This window comes from Cebidichthys violaceus, unplaced genomic scaffold (assembly GCF_023349555.1).
Source record: "Cebidichthys violaceus isolate CVI_PGR_0920_01 unplaced genomic scaffold, fCebVio1.0.p SCAF_21, whole genome shotgun sequence".
NCBI lineage: Eukaryota > Metazoa > Chordata > Actinopteri > Perciformes > Stichaeidae > Cebidichthys > Cebidichthys violaceus.
In genome coordinates this window covers 10,390,873-10,411,768 of record NW_027176384.1, presented here as the reverse complement: position 1 = coordinate 10,411,768, position 20,896 = coordinate 10,390,873, and the positions used below count along the sequence as shown (strand labels likewise).

At 42.9% G+C, this 20,896-nt stretch overlaps 1 protein-coding gene across 1 annotated transcript; it reads right to left on the bottom strand.

Annotated features, from left to right (window-relative positions):
• Window positions 1-2,662: 2,662 nt before the first annotated feature.
• Window positions 2,663-18,257, bottom strand: gnai1 (guanine nucleotide binding protein (G protein), alpha inhibiting activity polypeptide 1). Its single transcript, XM_068717290.1, is given in 10 exon segments — window positions 2,663-3,914; window positions 4,425-4,541; window positions 4,544-4,654; window positions 5,329-5,482; window positions 5,672-5,801; window positions 7,207-7,335; window positions 8,478-8,635; window positions 8,952-9,093; window positions 10,375-10,417; window positions 17,791-18,257. Coding segments are annotated over 9 exon segments (1,062 nt in total). The 5' UTR covers window positions 17,909-18,257; the 3' UTR covers window positions 2,663-3,914; window positions 4,425-4,464.
• Window positions 18,258-20,896: the final 2,639 nt, after the last annotated feature.

Here is a 20,896-nt window from a genome sequence, read left to right as displayed (position 1 = left end):
CCCCCCCCCCCCACACACACACACACCACAAACCACACAACACTCCCCGCCCCTTCTGTTTGTTGCTGAGAGAAACCTCAACAGTGTCACCCGTGTTGCTTTCACACTACTCCGTCTTCTTCTCTTTCTCTCAACTTTAAAAGGTGCTATTAATACAGCATATGCTCGTCCACACACCCAACCCACCCACACACACACACACTTCAACTCCACCAACTGGCAGCACACCTGGGAACCAAACCCTCCCCTCTTTCTTGGCCTCACACTTCTTTTCCTCATTTACGCCTCTCAGAGTTGTTCCATCTTTCTGTCAAGCTGTTGCAGAAGCTCAAACCTGGCTTAACAGGAGTGTGCCCAGCGCACATGCAAATCAGCAGCATGCATGTGTGCAAACAAGCCAGACATGCAAAAGTACTCACGGTAGCCAAAATCACTTAAAATGTGGGAATTCCCTCCTGGCAAGAGAAGCAAAGGCTGTGTTTGCACACACATACTGTCTTTATTTTTCTCAAAACTTTTCTTTGAAGTGACACTATTAACTGTTGAGGGAAGGAACGACACATTCTTCCTCTTACAAATACAGGTTGGATTTATATGTGGTAACACACTCAATTTAATATACAAAGTTGCAAATATAAATGTTTTAAGGGTGCTTTAATCCGGTATTATATCAGGAAATCATATTGTAGGTTGGCATAGAGGAAAAACAAGTGGGCCTATACCTCTAACGCCCTCAGGTGTGTGCATTTCATTTATTTATGTATTTATTTTTGCAAAAATAGGCAACTTTCACCACAAAAATCCTAATATCTGATACCGCATTATGGCAACACAGCCTAACATAAACCACAGGTAGAGCTCGACCGATACAGTCTGTGGTACAGATACACAGGGAAGTAAATAAAACACAAGCAGTACAACTAAAATAAACGAGCCCCCAGTTTTATAAGAGACTGGCACAGCGGCCAAACAACCTCATACTATCTTAATGTGTCATAGAAAAGCGCAGCTATATAGCTAACAGGCTACCGTAGCTGGGATACACAATATTAATAGATTAGCTAACGTTAGCTTACCTTTAATGACCAGGTAAATCCGTTCTGGGAATGGGGAAGCCTGAATAAAGTTCCGTCTGTGTCACCACTGATACAGGTTTTAATCTTAACTTTAGCGTTATATTCAGTTGTACTGTATAAACTAACTTAATTACAGTCCACCGCCCAAAAGTGTCCGCCAGAAGGTCGATTTGGGGCTAAATTAGCGTCCACATCGGTCTACTTAGTGAAAATAGCGTCACATCTTCGACGGTGACGGCTGAATTTAAACTTCCTTCACTACAATAGTGCCATGTGTAACACTTAGATAAGCAATATACTTAGTTTCGCCTTTATTTAAGCGTGGAGCTAACTAACAGCTAGCTTAGGCTACCATTCCTCTGCCAATTTAAAGTTTTGTAAAAACTTTATATACATTTTTTTTTGATTAACAACATTCAAATGACAACAATGTGGAGGACTTGCTAAAGTTATATAACTCAGAGTATTACCGCCCTAATCGCATATTTTAACAAATTATTTAGGTATTTATGGCCTACAATTTATTTTGGTTGATACACACAGCAGACCTAACCTTAAAGTTAGCAGCTAGCATTAGCTGGTGAGCACAGTGGAGCATTTAGCTGTTAACCAGCCAGATGTTTCCCCAGGCGATGGTGTGGATCAAAATGGATGAAAAAGGAGAATGAATATTTCACAAGGTGACCAGATACACAGCACTAGAGAATGCTAATGCTGATCTATGTGAGCTGGGTGCATAATAGTATGTATTATATCCATTTTGTTTAGCTCTGAGATATTATTGTCTCTTCCATTTTCCATGAGGTGATGGATACCTTTGAAGGGGTATTGTTGGAAAGGGAAGACAACACTGATGATATTCACAGGTCATGCCGTGACACATTTACAATGCAAATTGTGTTATGGGGACACACGAATGAGTGGAGACAGGGCCATTATCAAATAGGAAAATGAGATTAAGGTGGTTTCCATATCGGTACATGCAAGTCAACCTTTTTTTCGGTGTGGCCAAATATTCCGACATGATCAAATTTCTTCATCCAAACAAACCTTTCCATTGAGTAATACTGCAGGTATACAAACATGGAGGTTGTGTGCAGAACTGCCAACAAGTGTCTCTAATTGTGTCAGAAGGATTCCCCGTTTGGTGATAACAAGATACCTCGCTTCATGGGAAATGCATACGGTGTGTATCGTAGTACCTGCTCTGTATGCCAAGCCTGCACACAGTCACAGTCCAGCTACGCAAAAACAGAAGGATCAAAGCATGACCTATTACTGATAAAAGCATCTTCAAATGAAGTGGAATTTTGAATTTATGATCCATTACAGAAATGAACAATCCGTCTTTGAGCATATTCAAAAGGAAACCCTCTCAGGTCATTAGCACCCAACACTGAGGTATTCCTGCATTAGAAGAGCATGTGATAGCAGCGTGACATTTAAAGGGAAGAGCAGAATTAAAGAGATTTACCCTGCTTTGAGCTTCTGCAGCTAATTATAATAGAGCAGTAACTTAGTTTTACTTAGTGTAAAAATGCTCCATTAACTGCCGAAGACATATATAATGACACAGCAACGCCACGTGGTTTGTAAATGGTTTTTATTAGCAAAATAAGGGAGATGAGTCTACAAAGGTTCTCCATCCGCGGAGAACATAAACACACATTGACAATTGTGGCAGTTTCTTTATATGAACAGATCCAGGACCATATTCGTCACTCCTCTTGGCAAAGTAGTGCTGATCTAAACTCACAGACGAGGCTCGCTTGACCGTCTCACTTTCCATCATCTGACTGAAAGGCTTCATGGATCCTCGAGCAGCGCTTCCACTCTCAAATCACGGGACCCAGGAACGGTGTCTGAACCTAAAAAACATTTCAGACCTCCTTCTCGCCTTCACAACCATCTTCCCTGTGGTTCAGTTTTTCTCTCAACACCAAAATCTTGCCTCCAAATACATTAAAATATACATTAAAATGTGCCTACCCTGGTCTTTGTACTTAAAATGCCTAAACTAACCATTTTCCAAATGATTGGGAAGAATGGATATTTTGTACAGTTTAAAAAACCAGAACCCCAGATCTGCGGGGCAAATGTAACAATATACATTATCAGTATTGTACTGCGTGATCGGCCAGAGAGGCCTTCCATTGTGATGGCTGGTGGGGGGGATGGGGGTAGGGGACTGTGGAGGCTACACATTAGTCACCATTGAGACCCATGTACCTTCAGACCAGAGGGAAATCTTCCTCCTCCAGATAGCTCAGTGGTGTGCACATAGAAGATAGCAGGGACACTAACATATGGAAACAGTTTACCTCTTTATGTTTAGAACAATTCAGCAGGCAACAGAACAAGCATTGGGACTACGGCCGCAGTAAAAGGCATGCGAAGGCACAAGTACCAACAAACTGGACTCAAAGTTTGACTCCCTCCCTTTTCTTCCCTTTTTGGTTGAAGGGAACGAAGAAAAGAAGTATTTCCACCAACAACAAAGTTTCCTTTTTCCAGAGACAGCGGCAGAAGGAACAGCAAAAAACATGAATTCCTCCACCTCCGCCTCAAAAAATATAAAATAAAAACTTAATAGAAAGTAATTTTCTTTTTTTTCTTTTTTTTTTAAAAGTGTGCGGAAAAATGTTGCGGTGACGCTTTTACAATGATACAAACATCTTACACAAATAACATAACGCTAGTTCAAAATGTCCCAAGACAAAAAAAAAACATAAATAAAGCTGTTAAAAGTGGCATATAGTACAGCACTGGTCCGTGACTGGTCCTCCCGACTCTTCTCATCTTCCCCACCAAAGATGCACAATAAACTGGCTCCACCGCCTGAGGAGAGGAGAGTAGAGAGGAAGAAACATTAGGGATGGGAGGGGTGTGGGGGGGGGATGGGTGTGAGTCGTTTCACAGAGAAGTTTGGGAGCGCTCCACCGTGCCACTATCATTTCACAAACATCTAAATGGAGCAGGAAATGTATTTAAGCCTCAGATGAAAGAAGGCAATGATTTCAGCGATTTAATTATGCATGTGATTGTGATGGATTACGCTGCATCTTTGCGGTCAGCTCCGGCTACGCTCCCCCATAATTCGGGACGTTTAAGCTCTGGAAACTAGCCATTCGAAGCCAATTTGTTCAACACATTTGAAAGACAAAAGCCAGTTTCCCATAGCAACTCCCACTGCATGCTGACGTTATGGTGAACACGCATTCAGTCAACAATGCTGACATGTGCCCCCTCCCCCCCATCCATGACACACATGTGCGTTCACACACGTGAACGCACATGTGTGTTAAGATTAAGGAGGGATGATGATGACGATGATGAGGAGTTCCTTACCAAGAAAAAAAAAAAAAGGTCATCTTCTTTGCCGTTATCCTCAGAAGAGGCCGCAGTCTTTCAGGTTGTTCTTGATGATGACGTCGGTGACGGCGTCAAAGACAAACTGCACATTCTTGTGTCTGTGGCGCAGGTGAAGTGGGTGTAAATCTCCTTGGTGTCCTTCCTCTTGTTCAGGTCCTCAAACTGACACTGAATGTAGGCAGCTGCTTCCTCGTACGTGTTGGAGCCTGGGAAAAAAAAAAAAAACGAGGAGCGGGAACACAAAACAGGAAGAGGATTTTGGAAATTGTTATTTTTGTTGTTCTTCGTTCTGCTAACTGGGCATTCTGCTGTTCTTGTAAAAAGAGGAATACGCAACTGTGTGAGCTTTGTTCATACTAAAACAAAGTGTAGAATAGAGGGGTTATGTGGCAAACTCCTTTCTAGGCCTCTGTTGGTTGCTTGTCAACACCATGTAGTGTTCAGACTGCAGGAAGACATAACCCTCCATAAAACGTTCTTTACAGTTCTGTTTTTTACAGATTAAACAAATGACGTACAAGATGATCATTAATGAGCTCTAGAGGTGCTGGTCGACGGGATTTGTTTCCTTTGGACAGTGCCGGGCTAGCTGTTTCCCCCTTTATGCTAAGCCTTTATGCTAAGCTAAGCTAATAAGCTGTCACATTATATTTAGAAACGGATATGACAACGGTATCGGTGTTCTCATTAAACTTGTCAAATAGGATACTTTTCTTTAAAAAAAAAAAAATGTCCTCAGTCTTTAACAGCAGAACGCACAAATTCAACTCCATGAGCACATTTTGAAAACACTGGTCATGTGCAGGTTCTCATGTTAAAAATAAAACGACTAAATGGGCCACTCTCAGAGCGCCTTCTGTCAAAAGGCTGCCAATCTCACCAGCGTATTCTGGGTAGCAGATGGTGAGAGGACTCTTCTTGATTTTTTCCTCGAACAGGTCCTTCTTGTTGAGGAAGAGGATGATGGAGGTGTCCGTGAACCACTTGTTGTTGCAGATGCTGTCGAACAGCTTCATACTCTCGTGCATCCGGTTCTGAGGGGGGGGGGGGGGGGGGGGGGGGGGGGGGGGGGAGAAGGAACACAACGTTGATCACCGTGCTCTGCGAAGTATCCTTCTCTGACCCATCACGATTCCGGTAAACAGAGGCAAAGTTCCCGCTGTGTGCGAACACAGAGTGCCTGCTATTATGTTATTCCGTGAGTCAGAGGCTGGAGCACTCACCATCTCCTCGTCCTCAGCCAGCACCAGGTCATAGTCACTGAGGGCCACGCAGAAGATGATGGCGGTCACACCCTCGAAACAATGGATCCACTTCTTCCTCTCAGACCGCTGACCACCGACATCAAACATTCTGGAGGCAGGACAGAAGTGACACATGTCCTCAGTGTTACAAACATACACAATAATACACGCAGTGTTTATGAAACCCCAACGCGGAACCGAGTCGCTGTGGCAGTTCCGGCCCTGCTGCGGTGTTTAGTGATGACGGTAAGTGATCGAGGGTGGAAAAGGAAACAGAAATTGTTGTTAATCAAAACAATTTTGATAAAATCTCAGCAGCGCAGCGAAAAGCTCAAGTGAGCAGCAAATGCATACACTGATTGTGTAATAGCTTTTACCCTGTATTCTATTTTGCTCAGTCAAAAGGTTTAAATGTGGGGCTTTTATTGCTTGCTTTAAAGTGTTTAATGTAGGGCCATTCTCACCAAATGCCCACCAAAGTGGTGTATGTATGTATGTATGTATGTATGTATGTATGTATGTATGTATATATGTATATATATATATATCTTGTTTAGAAATTGTTCCTGAATGTGAGAAATGTGTAAAGAGATATATATATATATATATATATATATATATATATATATATATATATAGATCTATCTATCTATCTATCTATCTATCTATCTATCTATCTATCTATATATCTTTACACATTTCTCACATTCAGGAACAATTTCTAAACAAGCAAATCCAACAATTAAGAGCACTTTCAAATCGGATTCCAAAAGGGACAACGTGCGAAACTATCGCATAAAAAGGCATGCAGATGAGGCAGAGGAGTTAACAGAAGCCTCATTTAGCTCTTGTAAAAGCTCCCATTAGATCTGGAAATCTTTTCAACGGCAGGACCGGAGGGATTGTTCAAGAAAATAATGAAGTACAATGTTGCGCAAAACAAAAAAGAAGAAATCACATGTAACTCAACACAGTGTGCAAAGTCAGCGCCGTCAATCGGTCACAGTGTCATTGAAAGTGGAAGCACGGTTAGCCACTGCTGTGTCATTCCTACATTAAATTGAGCAATGGCTACTTTACAGAAGAACTGTGACATGTGTGTCATCATGACGGTGCATTTAGGCTGCCGTTTGAAATCGCGAAAAAACTAAAAGACGGAGCAAACACCAGTGAGGGCTTTGTATTTGTGTCTTCTGTTTGTGGTCCAGCAGTACGAGTTTCAATGACACTGGAATTAGCTGCCAAACTTCTGGTATCATGACATCATCAGGCCTGCTGCCTCCACTTCCTGTCTGTTTTTTATTTTTGTATTTATTTTTTTTTAGACCTTGGGCCACAACTGACTCATCGCTGATGCGCACAACCTTCACAGTTTGTGTCACAACACACAGCTGTACATGCACAAAGGGAATTTCTATGGTGAATGAGTCAGTGACAGGAAGGAAAGCTAATTAAGCAACAACAAAAAAAACGCTTTGAGGCTAAGCGAGTTGTCACAGTGAAGAAATTCTCACTTGAAGTGCAGGTCCTTGAATGTGAAGTGCGTCTCCACGATGCCTGTGGTTTTGACTCGAGTCCTCAGGACATCCTGCTGGGTTGGGATGTAGGTGGCCTGGGATATCCTGTCCAAATCGTTCAAGTAGCTGAGAGAAGGACACAAGGAAAAGGACGTGAGGAGGCAAAACAAACAACATCAGACAGAAAAGAGAGTGAGAAAGACAGGAGGGCGGGCAATGTTCACACTTTTATATCACATCGTTTTCATTTCCAGACTGGTCTTAATGTTTAAATATCTGTATAATATTTGTTTGTCACAGTATGGCCACATATGCTGTATGTCACACATAAACCCACTCTGGGTGTATTACGACCCGAGCAAATATCTCAAGGGTACTGCCGATACATTACTGAAGAAATAAGAGATTAGTGACCTCTAGTTGTTAGCAGACAAACACAAGTAATCTCCCCTTCATTCAAACAAGCCTTTTGTTTATCCTTCTAAGGTATTAAGTGAAGTAAAAAAAAAAAAAAAAACACACACACACACACACACACACACACACACACACACACACACACACACACACACACACACACACACACACACACACACACACACACACACACACACAATGTTTAGCAATAGAGTTTCCTATTCATGAAAAGCCCTTGGACAGCAGGATTAGTGGAACAATTAGAAAAAGGCCAAACGGCTGCAGCTCCCTTAGGCCTGCGACGTAATGTTTGCTCTGCTGCAGCAGCACAACAAGGCAAATGCTCTTTTTTTTTTTCCCTAACAAAACACCAGCGTGCCATTGTGATGATATCAATTGTTTCAACGCCGAGGGCTCTTGCACTATACAGAAGAAGAGGAGCAGATCTTCTCTGTAGTGATCACTTGTTTTTTGGGGCATTTCGCTAATGTTCCTGCGTTGAAGTGTAAGGTCAAAGACTGAGTTGTCTTTCTAGCCGCCGCTCTTTTCGGGCTTGGTAGAGGAGGGTAAATATTGACAGAGTGAAAGTCCAGACAGATGCATGGCGCCCTTAGCTCTCTGCTCTCTGCACATTGGTTGAAGGCTTTTGGACAACTTGTGTGTTTGGCAAGTTGAGGCGGCAGCTTTCTGTGCGCTTGGCGGTCATTTTGGGGCGTCTGGTCATCTGATGTGACTGTCATTAATCGGTTTGTGCACCAAGTCTTCAAAGCGGATGACTCATGATTTCGGAGAACCGTGCAACCGTTAACTTCGGTTATGTATGTGTGTGTGTGTGTGTGTTTGTGACTCACTATGCCGCCGAGTCGTTGAGCTGATATTCGCGGGAGCGGCTGAAACAGGCTTGAACGCCTCCGTCCTTCCACAGCCGCTTAATGACACCGGCCAGCTCTCCCGTCATGAAGCCCTCCTCTGCGGAGCCCGCCAGCACAAACAGCTGCCGTGCATCGTCCTAGGAGAGGAGGCGCATTAGTTCAATAGCAGAAATCAGCCGTCGAAGTCACCGGACCCACATTATTGTTGACATTAGCCTGCGACCAAGCTGCCAGTCACAGGGTCGGAAGGACGTGGTTTGTTCTCCCGGTTCTTCGTCTTGACCTGAAAATACCTCTCACTACATTCAAAAGACTTCTTTCCTGCTGACAAGACTCTTCACTGTTAGCACTCGCTTGTTTTCCAACGCCACAAACTCACTTCTACTCTAAACCCACCAAATTACACTCCTCTCTCTACCCCCCCCCCCCCCCCCCCCTTCCCCGGTCACTCACAGCTCTTGCGGCATCGCCGAAGTCGATCTTGAGGCGCCCCATGGCTCTGATGATGGCGATGATGGACTGGATAGTGTTGCTGTAGACCACAGCCTTGTACTGCTTACATTCCTCTTCTGAGTAGCCGGCCTCGTGGATGATCCTGCAGAAGAAAGAACAAAAAAAAACACGGTCAGCAGCCGAGCCATTTTCCAGCACTGCAACACACAGTAACCGAAAAGAAAAGCGCTTCTTCTCATGACAGATTCTCCGGCCGAATGAGCTTTTCAGCTTTCTGAGAAATTATGTATTTTCCTCACTCGGCTCTTTTTAAATATCTCTTTCAATAGTCAGATTTTTCATGCTCATTGTAACATTCGCAGAAATATTGTCAGGCCACAATATCCCGGACCACATTTCTTGCAGCTTAAATTATGGTCATCTGGGGAAAAGGAGCTTTTTCTACAGTTGCCCGAGAGCTTTTAACGATACATAAACATAAATTTAAATTTTATTTATATATATATATATATATATATATATATATATATATATATATATATATATATATATATATATATATATATATATATATATATATAAAATTTATCTTAACTTGAAGAGTAATGTGTTAAAGGAAAAGTGGTTAAAGCATGAGGCTGATTTATTCTATATTTTTTGTCATCGTCAACCAATCTCACCCACAATGCAATGGTGTGTGTAAAACAAAGTGGTTTTGGACACAACGTGGGTCTTCGGAGCAGAGGAGTGAGTGTTATTGGGCGGTGAAGCTGCAACTTGCACTAATTTCATAGGAATTGGTGACAATAAGAAAAATACAGACAATCACCAGACTCCTCCTTTTCATTGTTGCACGGCAGCTTAAATCAGACAGATATGCTGAGATGTCTCTCAGCGCACTGAGATTCCAGAGGATTTACGACATAATCATTGTGAGTAAAATAACACTTCGTCGTCAAAGCGGTGCATATCAATCACAGGTAAAAAAATATCATAGCTGAAAAGCTGCTTATAAATGTAACAAATGAAGTGCATCTGACACGTGTTTGTTTGCTGATTGATGAGTGTATCCTCGGGGGTGCTTATGAAAAATGTAATTCATAAGTAGGGTTGCATGTGGATGATGTATAGGCAGAGTTTGCACTAATGTATTCTGCTGGGTTGTCGTCATGCTCCATTATGCATGGTACCTGTTTGTAATGCGACTCACAGAGAATGATGTAACCCACAGAGACGCTGTAAAAGCATGATTGGTGTTTGACACTGTTTGTGTTGTGGAAAATTAATACTCTCTCTGTTCCATTATGCATATCTGATGAGACAAGACAGTGTTGATACACTGGAAGAAGAAGAAGAAGAAGAAGAAGAAGAAGAAGAAGAAAAAAGGTTTGCTTTGATCGTTCGGTGTGCAGAATGAACTCACTTCATCTGCTTGACAATCGTACTTTTCCCTGATTCACCAGCACCTGGAAAAGACAAAAGAGAGGTTTATTAGAGTGTAAACGTTCATTTTCAACCCGTATGTCACTCAACTCACTTGCATTTACAATGTTATTACTCAATGATTTTATGTGGCCAAATGGCACGACAAGGAACCACGAGTCTGAAACCTGAGCAAAAGCACCTCGACTAAAGGAGAACTGAGAAAGTTCAAGTGTCCGGTGTTAAAAAAAAAAAAAAGAAGAGGTCTTTGAACCTAGAAACCTAACAGGTGAGACATCCAGATCAAGGCGGTCAGAGCGACGGCCATCTTTATGTGTGCCGCTGCCATTAGAGCCGCTGTAGCGGGCTGACTTCTGTAGCGGACTGACTCGTGCCGGCGTGACGTGTAACACAACGGCGTCGTATTGAATGTCCGCTCTCCTCCTGTTCCGTTTCTATGGTCTGGCCTCTCTCCTCCACACGGCTCCCGATATCCCCGATTAGTCAGAGGCACCGAGCTCGGTCAGATGACTCGCTTTGTGATAAACCTCGCTCTAGTTTAGTGTTACTGAATCTCAAAAGGCTCTTGCCACAACCAAGGAAGAAGGAGATTGTTATCGACGGGGTTGTGAAGCGCCAAAAGAGCCGCGTTGTCACCTTCAGGATGTGACCGCAGTCCGAGCCGGCGACTGATTAGATTGACGGTTTTGTAGTCGGCCGGTCAGACAATACCATGATGAGCAGAGCGAGGGGGGGGGGGGGGGGTCGGATCTCTCGACACGTCACAGTGCCATAGCAACTCTTTATATCCAGGACATCTCTAGTGTGAGGCCACAGTCACCTGAGGAGGCTGTGTGTGTGTGTGTGTGTGTGTGTGTGTGTGTGTGTGTGTGTGTGTGTGTGTTGGCCTCAACCGGGACCATTATGCATGATGCCGCTCTTTTTCCCTCAACTGTAACCAGTCGCTCAGAAGTGCCCTTTTTTTATTTAAAAATGTTTTCTTTTGCAAATCAAAGCCAGCTGTGATGTCCTCATAAACCACATTCGTTAGACTTATGTCCCCTAAATGGGTATTACCGTTAACGACATTAGCTCTACTAATGTGCACTCAATGTCCTCACATTACAGCAGAGGAGACTTATAGGACGGCTACGGCGAGGTAATTGGCCGGTTCCTCTCGACACTGGGGAAGATCTTTGGAGCCTCTTGAGAGAGAGAGAGAAGCTATTCCCCGAGTAAACCTCTCTCTCTCTCTCTCTCTCTCTCTCTCTCTCTCTCTCTCTCTCTCTCTCTCTCTCTCTCAACAGAAGAGGAAGTGGAATCACATCATGAAGTCTACCGCTATCTGTCACCTCGTGATACTGTCAGCAGAGACAAGATGGTTTGCTCTTGCATAATAAATCGGCGGCTTATATCTAGTTCCACTTTCCTAGATGTTGCACGATACAAAACCCCCCCCCCCCCTTTTTGACAAATGCCATTAGTAGTTGAGGCTGCTTCCCGTTGTAAGTAACAGCTCCCCCTGAGCATATTTTAAACACAACATGAATATGTAAACGTTGGTCCCGCTGCAGCGCGACCACTATCTGTCTGCATTCCTACAAACTTTCCCTCGGCAGTCACGGCGTGCCGATAGTACAGTCAGGATAATTGGATGGGATTCACCTGAGGGCGTATTATTTTAATTACGCGTCACCTCTCGGGTGCCGGAGAGCCCAGGAGGAGGTCCCTGTGCTCCGAGGCCAAAACACTGGCTGGGTGAATCCCAGAGGGACGAGCGAACACGAAGCCAGGTCCACAACGCCGCAGACGCTTCGCATACCGACGCAGCTCCTCTGGATGAGGGGGAAGGATGAATACCCACTTAAGGCGGGTTGTGAGCTCACACTTCACTTCAAAGTAATAACTTTTAGCCGAGCCCAGCTGTGTGACTTCTCAATGGTTTCTGACATTGTTTTTTTTAATGGCTTGGTTTGCTACACAACACACTGCAGGAACTACAAAGGCCGCACTGCAACGAAAGTGATTAGTAACCGTTTTGATAGTTGATTTATTTTAGGAGCGCAAATTAGTTTCTTATCAATGTTAACGGAATATTTTGGACGGGACAAGACGAGACGTTTGAAGACGTCATCTTGGGGGGTTTTTTTTTTCACCGTCTTTTGACATTTCACGGACCATCGATTATGAGAGTAACCGTTGCAGCCCTGCTCACATCCATTCCAAAAATAGTTATGTCATCAGCTTCACTGAACTGGCAAAGACATCCCTTAATAAATTTAAGGAGATAAAACTAAATAACTGCCAATTTTGATGCCGCTTAATTCAACGGACTAAAAATGACCTCGTATCACGATGACTAAATGAACAGGGTTTGATGAGCCATTGTGGGAATCTGTAGTAGCATAGAAACAGCAGTTCACAGAAATCAAAACCAGAGGCACGACGTCTTCGGTGATACGCCGACTAATTCCAAGCATTCAGTGGTTAAAAATGGGACGAATAGCAAAATCAACGGGACGAGAGCTCTGTGCTTCATGTCGGTGACTTTGCTCTGGCCTCTCTACACCAGTGATATCATTAGGGTGTGGATCTTGTCAGAGCCTCTAGGCCTGAGGAACACAAAACACACAGTCGTCCTGATTTGGACACACACACACACACACACACACACACACACACACACACACACACACACACACACACACACACAGACCTTTAAGGGTTATATGGCACCACAGGCCTGACCTATCAGTCCTCATGCAGAGTCATGTTACACACCCACAGCTTTGATACACCCACCCCAATACAGCTACAGACTCAAAACCACTGGAGCAGCTGGTTTCTGTTTCTGGCGGTTTAAACTATTTTTAGGAAAATCCAAGCTTACCCTTCCAGTGAAAATGGAGGGTTTTTTGTTTTTTTTGGTCTTCTTCTTCTACAGAGAACAAAGTCGTTTCTATCTTTCCACCGCAAACACATCTTTTCTCTTGGAACTTCCCTCGGTCGATGTTCCCAGGGCAGCGAGGACGGGGATTTGAAACAATGGCCGTATGGAGATGAATGTGATTAAAATGTCTACCGTGCCTCTAGATTAACCATATGTCACAGCTAACGATCTTGGTCTGGGATGCACAAACATGGATTGACTTAATCTAAGATTAGTTCTCATAGGTTTGAAAATGACTAAATCCAGATGTTAATTTAGGCAGAGCTTTGTTGTACAATGAAAAATGAATCTGTTGAGTAAATCCATGTTCAAATCAAAATGAGATAGCGTGTGATCAATATGGACATACCCAAATTAAGATGAAGACATTTGCGTGCTGGAAAACTTGTTAGCCGAATTAATGGAGCAATATGCCGAAAATAAAAGAAGATAAAACGGACAACGGGACAGTAAGTAAACAACTTTTTTCACAGTAAAAAAAAAAAAAAAAGAGACACCGCCTGTTGGTCCAATCTTCCTGTTCCGCTCTTCACAGTTTCCTGGTTGAATTGGTATCTTGAGAGAAATTCTGCAGCATCATCATCATCATGAAACTTAATTGGGTGAGTCTGCCCTTAACTTTCTCTGAGGAACTTCATTATTTTGCCCAATCAATGAAAAAAAAAAGGCAGTGAACTTAACAGTTAAACCTCCTCAAGTGTAAGCTTAAAGTTAATACTGGACTTAAATTGAATCTACGTTTAAAGTAATAACTAAACTAAGCTAGTTTTAAAATTGAACTGATTGAAGGTTCGTCCAGGATTTAAATCGGGGTTAAAAAATGAATCCTTATTGGTGCAACCCAGACTCGGAGAATAAGCAATGTGTTCTTGCGCACCAACCGAAGTCAAGGAAGCAAAAGGTGTCTCCTTTTCAGGCCCCAGATCAAGGACACGAGGATCCATGTCTGTGGGTCAGGAGAAGGGCCAACGTTTCCACATCCACACTTCCATGTTTACGAGCCACGACGTGTCCTGCCCCCGATTCGCCACTTCCCCATCACATGATCCTTTCCCCCGGGAGGAAAACAAAAAAACACCATCCTCGACTACCGCAGGTTCATTTCAACACGGATAACGAAGAGTTCCTGACCCCGTTGTCCTTCGCTAGCAGCTGATCAAATTCAGCATTTTGTAACGGTGCTACCGGCTACACGCGCAGCAGGGAAACTAGTATTTCAACGCTTTGCGACGTGTCCAGCAGCATCATCGGCTCCTCTTCAGCTGCTGAAACGCTCGTCTGGATGGAGACTGTTTATGTTGTTTTAAAATGAAGACCTAGTAGTGTGGAAGTGAGGTTCTTGGCTCAATTTCCAATTCACATTAGCGATGCCACATTAGCAGCACGAGCCCAACCCCATCACCTCTCTCTCTCTCTCTCTCTCTCTCTCTCTTCTTCCTCTTTTACATTCTCTCTGTGTCATACAGTCATTTTCCCATTTAATATATGGTTCCTCTCACTCACTATCCACTTCCTCTTCCCCCCCCCCCCCCCCCCCCCCCCCGCCTCTGTGGAGGATTTAAGTATGAGTCACTCGCAAAGGATTCCAGGAGCCTCCGAACAGTGTGCTTCCCACTAGAGGAAACGACCAGAGGGATCGATCTGCCAACAAGAGGATCGATGGCTAAAAGATTGTTTCACACACACACACACACACACACACACACACACACACACACACACACACACACACACACACACACACACACACACACACACACACACACACACACACACACCAAACTATTCACAGAGATGTCTAATGATGCTTATCGGAACGCGAATAAATTAGCTACTTTGATTGTCCGGCTTTACGATGAGTAACACAGCCACGCCGCACTACATCTTTGGCAATGCTGGTTACATCACTTTCTTTTTTTCTTTTTTTTAAATTGCCAAATGACGGAAGATGTTAGACAAAGGCAAAGGATTATTAATAAAATCTTCCCACAGTTGCACGACAGCTATAGAAAGAGTAATTAGGCTGAGGAGATTGTAATCTATTTTAGCATGTAGATATGAATAGTAGGATAATTAGGTCCTAGAGATGATGGAAATAAAATGAGAGCCAATTAAAGGCGAAGAGCTAAATGAGAAATTTGTTCGGTCTCTATTCAACGACACCTGAGCCTGACAGCTAGCTCCGAGTTGACAGTGCAGCACGCTGACTCACAGAGATCAAAATCATTTTCATGCAAATCACAGAGGTTTTTACGTCAGCGTGGCGATTTCATGCCGGTGACTGGGATGATTCGCTCTTTAGGAGAGAACCAGGTGGCGAAACGCATGAAGATGCCGCTAACGCCGGAGGGTTTTGCTGCTGCATCACATCTCTACAGCCCTGCCAGCCTCGCGCTACCGCGCCACATGTTCTGCTGACTTTTAGATTTATTTAGGTTGACAGGGTCTGTTTAGAGAAAAGTATACTCCAGAGTTTCTTGCTGATCAACAACTCCAAAACAGTGTCTTTTCAGTGTTTGTATCAGCAAGGTAAACAACTCCAACTCAGCCTCCTCTGTGTCTCTGCAGCAGAGCCTTTTCATTTTTAATGCTTTAGTCATTAGCGGTGTTCTCCTCTTACAGACCCGCTTTTTCCTTTCTCCTGGTGAAGCCCGCCTGTGTGTGTGTGTGCATATGTGTGTGTGTGTGTGTCACTTCAGCTCACGCACACACACACACACACACACACACACACACACACACACACACACACACACACACACACACACACACACACACGGCAGTTAGACGGTGCCAACCCGAGGGGGCCACGCGTGGGGGCCCCCGCGAGCTGGCGCGCAACCGTCACGACAAGCCACTCTAGCAAAAAAAAAAAAAACACAGAGCGCGGTTAAATTGTGTCAGCGCGACGGTATGAAAACTCATAATCCGCCCTGCAGCAGCAGCAGAGCAGAAACTTGACCCAACTTGCTCGCTTTCAACTCAGCAAGCCCCATCTGGCCTCCGAGCACCTGAGGAATGCGGTCCACCTGTAGGAAGCAGATACGCACGTTCTTGTTCCAACAACTACGCTAAACCTTATATGTAAATGGGGAAAGAAATGATGTCCTTTCTTTGACGTGCGATACAATGAATACCAATGAGAATGGTAGAAACGGGTGTTGCTATATTACACAAGGAACACGAGGAAGTATTTATCTTGCTCTGGCTCACAAATCTGTCCACAAAGCCACTAACGGCTCGTATTCCGGGGCCTTCTGTCAGATGTTTGCCTGGTATTGGTGTTGGCTTCAGTCTTTTGTGTCCTGGTAACCAACATACCGTGTGTGTGCGTGTGTGTGTGTGTGTGTGTGTGTGTGTGTGTGTGTGTGTGTGTGTGTATGTCAACATTCCCCAAAGCTGGACACCTAAGGGGTTGGTGGAAAAGTTTCTCACCTACGGTCTCTGTTTACAAGGATAACAGTGTCCCCCCCCCCCCCAACGCGTGAGTATATAACGCCGCGGATTTTGCACATGTGCTGTGATTCTAAACGCAGGCGGTTCACGTAGCTGTGCACACGGTGATGTAACGAAAGCACACTTAGGAAATATAAAAAAGACTTGATTGGATGAACTGAGCCGTTCGTGGATCATTCTTGTGGTTGATTTAAAAAAAAGAAAAAAGGATGTGTCCATATTACTACGGTGGATTCTTAAGCACTAACTAAAGGTCAGTCAACATCGGCTCCTACTCAGAGCAATGAAAGGGTCACGAGGCAACTATATTTACAGTCAAGCTGATCAATGACAATTTGGTTTAAATGGCTGCTATTTTAATGTCAGGCTTATGAGGCTTCTAACTAAATTACACCTCATCATTGTGATTTCCTGTGTTTGTTGCGCAAGATGTTTGTCCCTTTTCAGTCATGTGTGTGCAGTCATGTGTGTGTGTGTGTGTGTGTGTGTGTGTGTGTGTTTCTTATTATTGGACTTGAGAGGAGAACAAGACAAGGCTATAAGGCTTCCAAAACACATGAAAACTGTAGAGAACACTGCATAAAAGACCCTCATTAGGCTCACCAGGGCCTTTAAACATCCTTTAGTGAGTGGACCCAGCAAAGTTTTCGGTCACAGTCTGGTCAGGCCTGGGCCTCCGTTTAAACTGCACTGCACTGCACTGGACTGGACTAGACGAGGGGAAATGAGCCATTGTTGAACGGATTTGGTCAACACAAATGGTCCACACAGGCTGAATGGAGCTAATGCCAGCAGCAGGGAAAGAGGGAAGAAAAAAAACGTGCAGAACATTTTGAATTAAACGGATTTAAACACTAATTGGAGATGGGTTTTTTTTTTTTAAATATATTGGTAAGTAACTTCAAGTATTTGTTGTTTTTCTGTTTGGAAATAAGGTTATGTTGCATTCAGTGACACACGGTGAAGTTCTCACCCTCCCTCCTTCCCTCCCCTCCTCTCCTCCTTCCTTACCCAGCAGCAGCAGCTTGACCTCCCTGGCTGCCTTCTCCCCGTCGTCCCGCAGATTCCTGTCGATCATTTTGCTGCGCTCCACCGCCGCCTTGTCCTCCGTGCTCAGTGTGCATCCCATCCTCGACCGTGTCCTTCAGACCCAGATGTGGTGTTTAAAAAAAAAAAATAATATATCTAAAACACCATGTATACCCACATTAAATGGTTAAAAAAAAAAAAAAAGCTGCCTTCACTCCGCACACACGCCCTTTTTTCTTCTTCTTAAATGACAGCCAATCGATCTGTTTCTGAAGGAAATTAATTCGACTTTTCCTAATAACGGTGTGTCGTTTCTTCTGCCCGTTGGTTAAAATCCTCCTCGCATCCGAATGAAAGATATTTAGACAGCGAAACAGTTCATTAGCGACGTCTCTTCCACCCGTTCGCCTCCATTCGCTGCGGCGGCGACTGCTAGTGTTGTATGTAGCAGCTTCAGCTGGAGAGAGAGAGCTGCCCGGCGTGTTCCGTGTCCAGAGACAATCAACTTCCGGTCTCGTTCTTCACAATAAAGGGGTAATTTCTACCAACCTAGTACTAAAAAAGACCAAACATTTGCATTCTCTTCAATATTTCCCCATTTCTTCTCTGAAACTGAAAATGTAAAATATATAGAATATTAAACATAAAATACTAACAAACAAACTAAGTCATATTTAGAACGTATTTAAGCGGTGCAAAACCAAAACCAAAATCACAGCAGGTCGATGCAACTTTTAATACCACAATGACTTTAAATGAGGCCCTCTCAGTGTAACTGCAGTGTCCCTGATTTGATTCTGTCCGGGTCCCTTGTTGCATGTCTCTCCCCTCATTCTCTGTCACCATACCTGCTGTCCACTGTCAAATTAAGGCTTTTGACAGTGTTGGTCAAAATGCAGAATGGATTGTGACCAAAATGCACAGAGCAAATATATGACAAAATCATTTTCCAGGTCTTATGTTCAGTCCTGTTGACTGTCGAGGATCGAGGAACACTCTGCTGTGTGTAATTGTACACAATGTACCACATGTGAAGTATTGTTTGGTATTTCATAATCAATAAAATCAACACCTGCAGGCTTGCATGAGTATATTACATAATGCATGCATACATTATGCGTTTTCAGTCAAAGATGAATTGTTACAGTGTAATTGTTCAGTATATTATGTTCAGTTCTTCGGTTATGGGTAAAAAAAACCTACTATTCTAAAACCTTTATTTTGTAGGTAGACCCCTAAACCGGAAACTTCTCGACAACGGGACGCTAATCAAACCTGCACACCAAAAGCTTTACACATGGCAGTTCAATACACATTTAGCATGTTTTAGCATTTTTATGTTTTCTTATATATTCCCTTCATAATATGGAAATAGAGTACATGTTTAATAGGAGTATTTAAATAATACAGTCGTAAAATTTGTTTTTCGTATCAAGTATTATTCCAAATATATAGTCTTGTATGATTTGTTTTTCAAATAGCTGACCTGTTGTAAACTTACCTTGTGTTTTTAATCTCATAAGGTCCTCCAACTTCCCTCTCCCATAATAATCAATCAAAAAACAAGATGAGCTGCAACATTATATAGACATTAGTCAGAGGTATTAGTCACCTTACGATTTAAGTTTAAAATGTTCACACTAAATCCATTAAAATGTCTCTCTTTGTTATTATTGTGTAACGTTAACTTTATTTGAATAGCTCGCACTCAAAAATCTTCATTCATCACCTACACCCACAACTCTACACTCACACGCTTCAATTTATTTAGCTAATAATATTTAATATTAAATTATTTAAATATTTAATATTATACCCAAATAAAAACTCATATCATTTTCACTTTGTTGGCCAAAGCATGTGCCTTTTATGTGGATAAAGATTATAACTTTTTACGTTGTGAGTATCGATTAGTGAGTTTAACTCAAATTCTTGGATCGATAATAATAATAAATTCTAATTAATCCAAACCTCTAACTGTGACAGTGTTAGTCTCGTCCCCTGCCCGTTCAGCTGTACATGCCCATTGTTTGTGGTTTAAATAATTTAGCCTGTCGGACGGAGTCAAGTGTGAGTCTTTCAAAGTCAACAGTCGGTCTAAACCTTGGCGGTGTTCACTTCAAAATATTCCACTCAAACCCTTGTGGTTTCAACAACCCCGTCTCTTCATGCAATTTTCATTTGGAACGTTGGCTTTCTGGGAGTACATGCAAACTTGTGGTGTTGACCTTTCCACTCTAATCCTATGCTGGCTGGAGGTTTCCCTCTTTGTCATCCGGGTCTCTCTCCAGGTTTGAGACAACACGAGCCAGAGGGTGTTTCCCTCAGGCAAAAAAAAGGTTATGTCATTTTACCCAAAACAAGAAGTACCACGGACATGAAGCGCATTCATGTTCTCTGAAAAAGACAACGTTTGTTATAAATAGCTATTCTTTTGTATACCTCTGCTTATATTAGGAGTTGTTAGATTCCACTTTCATCTGTGAATATTTTTTGTGAGGCTATGTGTGCGAATACATGAGGCTAGATGAAACATCAATATTTAGATGGTCATGTGCTGTTTATTTATTCAACCCTATGAATAGAAAATATGGCATATCGTCTTTTGTGTACTCTGTGATCTTTCCAAATGAAGAAACAGGTTTGTTAGACACACATTTAACACGAAGGGGCAAAGATACAGGAAATAGTTTCATTTTTCAAAACATTACTTTACATGAAACATATTAAAACACAGACTAAAAATGACAACACACATTTTTTTGAAACTCCCAAAATTAAGCACTTGAATTGTAAACAGTCAATTCTGTTTCTAAAGAATGGTGGTCAAAAGAACAGATGGTGTTAGATGGTGTAAAATAGCCTCACAAGTATCATTAATCATTACGTGTTTTCAATAAAGGCAATAAAGAAAGAAACTGAAGGTGTGTAGGTTTAGTCTCTGCCCACACAAAGTGAAATCCAATCCTAATGTAGTAGTTGGACTTGTAAGATCAACAATCGGTCAGTCAGGTGATCTTCAAACTGTTTTGATATGAATGTTTGTTCGAATAGACAGAGACGTGTCTTTGGCAGAGAGACTGAGTGG